Source organism: Bos grunniens, chromosome 23, assembly GCF_055505025.1.
Source record: "Bos grunniens cultivar Pamir isolate PY7600 chromosome 23, Bosgru_T2T1.0, whole genome shotgun sequence".
Lineage (NCBI taxonomy): Eukaryota > Metazoa > Chordata > Mammalia > Artiodactyla > Bovidae > Bos > Bos grunniens.
Genome location: NC_141187.1, coordinates 31018917 through 31025599, shown reverse-complemented (window position 1 = coordinate 31025599; position 6683 = coordinate 31018917). Strand labels below are relative to the sequence as shown.

Here is a 6683-nt window from a genome sequence, read left to right as displayed (position 1 = left end):
TAGTAATAAAGTATTTTCACATTAGTAAATAAAATGCCCACTGTCGAGTGACACTTGATTTACATGTAAAGATTCTGTGTTTCCTGAGCTTCAGCCTGCTCCCGTCTGAGACCTTGCAGTGGCGATTTGGCTGAGCTGAGTCCCTGCTTTCCACCTTGTGCATGTTCCTCTGTGCCTCTAGGTTGATAAGCACAATTTCAGAACTTGCCATGGCAAACCTGTGCAGAGGGAAAAGGAGAAGTTAGACAGGAAAGTTTTGTTGACTAAATAGATGAAACAAAGTTGGCACAATACTGATAATTTTAAAGTGCTTGTTAACATACATGAGTTTATATTCTTTTATTTTTATTATTATTATTTACTTTACAATATTGTATTGGTTTTGCCATACATCAACATGTATCCGCCACAGGTGTACATGTATTCCCCATCCTGAACCCCCTTCCCACCTCCCTCCCCATAGCATCCCTCTGGGTCATGCCAGGGCACCAGCCCCAAGTTTCCTGTATCCTGCATCGAATCTGGACTGGCGATTTGTTTCTTATATGATATTATACATGTTTTAATGCCATTCTCCCAAATCATCCCCCCCCTCCCTCTCCCACAGAGTCCAAAAGACTGTTCTATACATCTGTGTCTCTTTTGCTGTCTCGCATACAGGGTTATCCTTACCATCTTTCTAAATTCCATATATATGCATTAGTATACTGTATTGGTGTTTTTCTTTCTGGCTCACTTCACTCTGTATAATAGGGTCCAGTTTCATCCACCTCATTAGAATAATTCAAATGTATTCTTTTTAATGGCTGAGTAATACTCCATTGTGTATGTGGGTTTATTTTAAATTATATTATATCCATTTTCCATATTAGAAATTTTTACACATTAAGAGCACTAATCTTTTGTTCACTTGTTACTCATTTCTGGCCTCGTTTGATTTTTTTCTAGACAAAATGCTCTTATGCTTTTAAACTTCTGAAATGTATTATTATTCAATATATGCCAATGTTTTATTAATGTCCTGTGTGTGCCTAAAAAATTTTGTATGTCTTCATGCCTTCAGTGTTTTCACTATATTAATTTTGTAATTTTTGCTGTGCTCTTTATATTTTCTATATCCTTATTCATTTATGTTTGTATATCTTTTCTACCAGTTATCCATTCAATTCTGGCTGTGAATTTGCCTATTTCCTTTTTTATATGTTAGGTTTTGCTTCATATTTTAAAGTCATTTGGTAGAAAGCATCATAATTAAAGATTATTATAGCTTTCAAGTTAACTAAATAGTTTACATTATGCAATGTCTCCCCTTATACCTAATAATAGTTCATCCCTTAAAGGCTACCCTGTTTGATACTAGTAAGATCATGCCAGTCTTCTTTGTTGGCTAAAATTCACCTGGTATGTCTTTTCTGTATTCTTTACAGTGCATCTTCTTATAGATTTGTCTTATTTTTTAAATTACTCTACTACATACAAAAAGAATACATGGAAAGCATTAAAGTTCTATCCCAGTGTGGGCATAAGGATATCATTTTCAATAGCTTTTAAAATTTTATTGTATAATTAAAATTATAAGATTTTAAATGATTTGGGTAATCTTAGTGCTTAGTATGCATTTACCTGTCCTAATCAATCAGTGAAGTAATTTGATTTGAATATAACCAGTTTTAATTATTAATGCCAATAAAATTTTATCTTATGAACAGAGATATAGAAAGTTTACTTAAATGCCACCTGTTAACCTTATCATGCCTCCTAACTAGATCATTTATTTTCTTCTGCAATATAGTTGCTTTTCTTTACTAATTTATTCAATTTAATATATCCAGATAGAATTATTTATCTTTCTTAAAATGATTACTAGGATTTAATCTCTGTTAAAAGAATTAATTTTTTTGGCAGCAGCACACAGTATCTGGGAAATTAGTTCCCCAACCAGGGATCAAACCATGCCTCCTGCTTTGGAAGCATGCAGTCTTAACCACTGGACCACCAGAGAAATCCCTATTTAAGAAAAAAGCAGACTACATTTATAAAACCATACCATGTTGCACATATATCTAAGCAGGCTCTAGAATTAAAGCCAATAAACTACTGATAATATTTTATAAGCAAATAACCATGTGGATATGGGTAAAATTAGGTCAATATTTTTAAACTGAACATATTACCAAGATTTTAAAGTATGTTATTAGAATAGGTAAAGCTTTATATTCAATATGAAGAGAATTATTTTCTAAAGTTATGATATCCATAAAAGTGAATAACATATAGGAGGCCAAAGACATGTTTTGGTAAAGAAATCTATATATTGTGACAAATATAGATATTTAGATTAAATGACAATACTTTAAAATTCTAATGCATATTTTCTTAGATTCCAGATAGAGAGTTAAAGAATTGATCAAAAGAGATTGAGAGCCATTGTGTGAGGACAAGAGATTTATAAATGAGAAATACTCAGTCTCATGGCTCATATCTCTTGGAAGCTTCTCTGTGGGTGGAAGAGATCAGAAAAATCTCTGGATGTACTTAGTCCCAGATGCCTCTGGTAAATGAACAAGAATCAATAATCCCCTACAAAAGAAAACGTGTTAGGTAATTGTAGGTTTTCCAGTGGACCTTTATGCTTGTATGGAAACAATGGACAGAACAGTTATGGCCTGTGGAACTACTGAATGAGAGATCTGGAGAACAATAGAAAGTTCTCAGAAAGTTCTATCTCTATGACGCAGGTGATTTCTTCTGTGATGAGAAAATAGATCTGTCATGAACATATCCACCCTGCCATTAGTTAATCTCTAAAGCAATAACTCCAGGATTTATAAAATTATAATACATATACATATGCACCACTATAAATATTTATTTATTCATAGAATCTTTAGAAAACAGCCAAAAGAAAAAAGAGACATAACATTTCTGGAAAGGAATATGAGGATTTACGGTAGGCAGCTTCAGGGTGTCTCTGAAAGAAAATTTCATACCATTTTATTCAGGAGATTTAGCTGTGATCTTTACAAACAAAAGGAAAAACCAAAATTAGATGATGCTAAAAGTCCTTACTATCTGAGGGATTGTATGAGGATATTTTACATTTCTCCCTAACTTGGGTCTCTTCCCAGCAACCTTCTTAGCGCCCACTTAGCTTCTTTGTTTCTCAGGGTGTAGATCAAAGGATTAAGTGAGGGTGTCACTACAGTGTAGAAGAGGGTGAGGAATTTGCTGTAATTCTGTGTGTATTTGCTCTTGGGTTGAATGTAAATGGAAGCTAGAGTCCCAAAAAACAAAACTACAACAATTAGGTGGGACCCACAAGTCCCAAATGCTTTCCTCCTGCCTTCAGTGGATTTTATCTTCAGCACATTCCTAACAATGCAGCCATAGGAGACCAGAATAAGCCCCAGAGGTATCACCACATAGAGGACACAAGCTATGGAGAGCTCATTTTCCAGGAAGGTCGTGTTCACACAGGCAATCTTAATCAGGGCAGGCTCCTCACACATGAAGTCATCCACCATGTGATGGCTGCAGAGAGGCAATTGGAAAACAAGGATGGTCTGAACCGTGGACTCCACAAAGCCACTGATCCAGGCCAGAGCTGCTAGTTGCTGGAGGAGCTTTGGGTGCATGATCACTCCATAGTGGAGGGGTCGACAGATGGCATTGAAGCGGTCATAGGCCATAATAGTCAGCAGGACACACTCCGTGGAGCCCAGCCCCAAAGCAACATACAGCTGGATCACACAGCCAGTGTAGCTAATGGTCTTGTCAGGCCCCTTGAGATTCCAAAGCATTTGTGGGACAACACTGGTGGTGAAACAGAGGTCCAGGAAGGAGAGATTGGAGAGGAAGAAATACATGGGTGTGTGGAGTTTGGGGTTAAAGTATGAGACCAGTATGATCGCTGTGTTCCCCATCAGTGTCAGAATGTATATGATAGAGACCACGAGAAGGAGAACCATCTCCAGGTGGGGCTGGTCAGAAAAGCCCAGTAGGACGAAACCTGCCAGAGTGCTAGCATTTGTTCCTTTCATTGCTTAATTGTGAGTCACCATTCTTGGTCATTCCTATTTTCTTCCTATGGGAAGAAAATCAGATATTAAAATCAGTGGGAAAATAACTGAGTAAAGTGAACATTTTGACACTGATTTTTATATAAAGAAATAACAGGCAAAATAAAATTGTGCAAAATAAAAAATGTAACGTGTTGACTTGTTATACAGATAGAAATATATGTCATGAAAACATCCTGTGCTTAAAAATATATATATATAAATATAGAATAGATTTAGAATATATACAAAAGCAGGTTTGAAATGTATCCCCAATTCTCTGAAGATAAAATATACAGGCCAATGCCATTCTCCCATGTTGATGTATGGCAAAACCAATATAATATTGTAAAGTAATTAACCTCCAATAAAAACAAATAAATTTATATTAAATATATATATATACAGGCCATTTATATGCATAGTGTGAAAACCAAAGAAATTGAAAGAAAGATGATGGTTACACATATGGATACATGATAATAGATATAAAAGATAAGTTAAAAAATACATTGAGAGAGCAAAAGTCTACCAAGGTACACAGCTCTGGAGACCTAAAGACAAGAAGAGTTAGAATTTTCACATTGCAAGTGTTAGAAATGGTTATTATTATTATTCATTCTTTTTCTGTGAAGCAAATAATTATTAACCTGATAATAGTGTTAAGGAAACTTCTGTGATCTCCCTAATTGAATCACTAGTCTGACAACTTTCTAGAGAGTAATACTTTCTAGTATTTACTTTCTAGAGAGTAAATACTACTCTCTAGAAAAATCTACTTTACAGTCCCTAAAACAGCAAACTCTTGCCCCTAGTAACCCCTCAGTTCACATACTTTAATGTCATTTTATTACAAGAGTATATGAATTCAGCCATCTAGTACAATGTGTTGACTCTGTTAAAAGTAAATTATGTAGAACTTACCCGTGTCTTTTTAACTATTAACTTGCAAAGATTAAGAGATATAGTTATGCACATTTGTGGTTCTGAATGTCAGTTCAGAGATCTCCAAAATGGTTGCAGTCATTTACTTGTGATATCAAATCTAAACAAATTCCTTAAAAACAAAGTCATAAAAAACAACAATAAACCCTCCATTGAGAATTTCTGATTTCCCCTTAAATAAATCCACTAGAAAATAAAACTTACTTTTAAGAACTCGTGGCCATTACAATGATTCTCAGGCAATTATTGCATAGTCCAGTTTAGAGAGAATAAGTGGCTTATTTACATCCAAGGTAAAAATCAGCTAAATTTTGAATTTTTGCTAAGACAAAACTATCATGAATTTTGAGTAGAGTATGATTGCTTTTCCAGAATTAGAGCAAAAGAAAGTAACTGACCCTGGTGATCACATTGGTTAGCATCTGTCTATCTGCCCATGCATTTTAGTGGGAAAATAAAAACCCTGAATTAAAATTAATACTAGATGCACTAAAATTGACATTGACCTTATCTGGCTAACTTTGATTCTGCTACTCAGTAAAGAATAAAATAACTGTATTGTTGAAATATTCAATGACTCCTGGAAAAAAGTCAGCACATGAGTGGCCTCATTTTGCTTGATGTAATTCTACATTTTCACAATTTTTTTCCTTGTGCATTTATGTTGCAAGAATAACCAATATTTTTCAAACAGACCACACTGAACCTGTTCTCTCTTTCATATTCCTGTTGTTAATCAAGGTGAGAATACAGGGCTTTACATCTACAAAGAGGAGAGGGTAGTCAATTATTCATCATCAGTCAATGTTGGGTTGCACATTTTAAAAACTACTTCCATTCACTGCTGAAGGCAAGTATCTCTAGATTTCTTCAACTTTTAAAATGATTTTCCTTTTTTCTGCCTTTTTTTTTTTTTTTTTGAGTATATGTGCTGCCAAAGCGAGCACATATACTTCCCTTTTTTTCCCAAAACAACAGAGATTAAGTTCTACCTTCTGGAAAGAATGGCAATCCAGGGTAGAGGTTCTTGGGGGTTTTGATGAAAAGTTCAATCATGATCACTGATCTAGGACAGGCAGTGGAAGAACCCCATGTGGGCAGTCTCTCCTGTTATCTCATGCTCCTGTAATTGCAAACCCCTCTAATCTGAAGCTCTCTTCAGATGGATTGTGGTTAGCTTGTTTGCTCAGCACCAATTTCTTGAGTTTTTCTTCCCAGGTAACTTCCCATAACTATATTAGAGAGGGAGACAGGCCCCTCTCAGGAGAGAGAAGAGCCACAGAGACTTGTGCTTCTGTTGTCAGTGGAAGATAATCAATTGCAGAATACCTTGTAACACACGCATGCATGTACACAGGAATTTTGCTGTAAAGGTATTCAAAACAGATACTTTCATGTTGTCATAGTATACTGGATACCAGATAGAAAGGACCAATGGACTTCCAGTCTGCGAGAACATCCTTTAGTTCTACACATAATAAAGTTTGCAGAGCCTGTTAAGGTCTTTCACCTACATTCTATTACATACTATTAAATATAGCTAGGTAACATTGTGTGAATATTATTTAGACAGTACCTTAAAAGATTTTTTACTGAAGTATAGTTGAGTTACAATGTGTTAATTTCAGGTGTACATAAAATTGATCCAAGTTTATGCATATATAGTTTATATATTCTTGT

General features: G+C 35.0%; 1 protein-coding gene across 1 annotated transcript; it reads right to left on the bottom strand.

The window, feature by feature from the left end:
* Positions 1-2959: 2959 nt before the first annotated feature.
* Positions 2960-4080, bottom strand: LOC147347231 (olfactory receptor 2G3-like). Its single transcript, XM_086369704.1, has one exon. It carries the CDS (start codon positions 4038-4040, stop codon positions 3108-3110), a length of 933 nt encoding a protein of 310 aa, XP_086225830.1. The 5' UTR covers positions 4041-4080; the 3' UTR covers positions 2960-3107.
* Positions 4081-6683: the final 2603 nt, after the last annotated feature.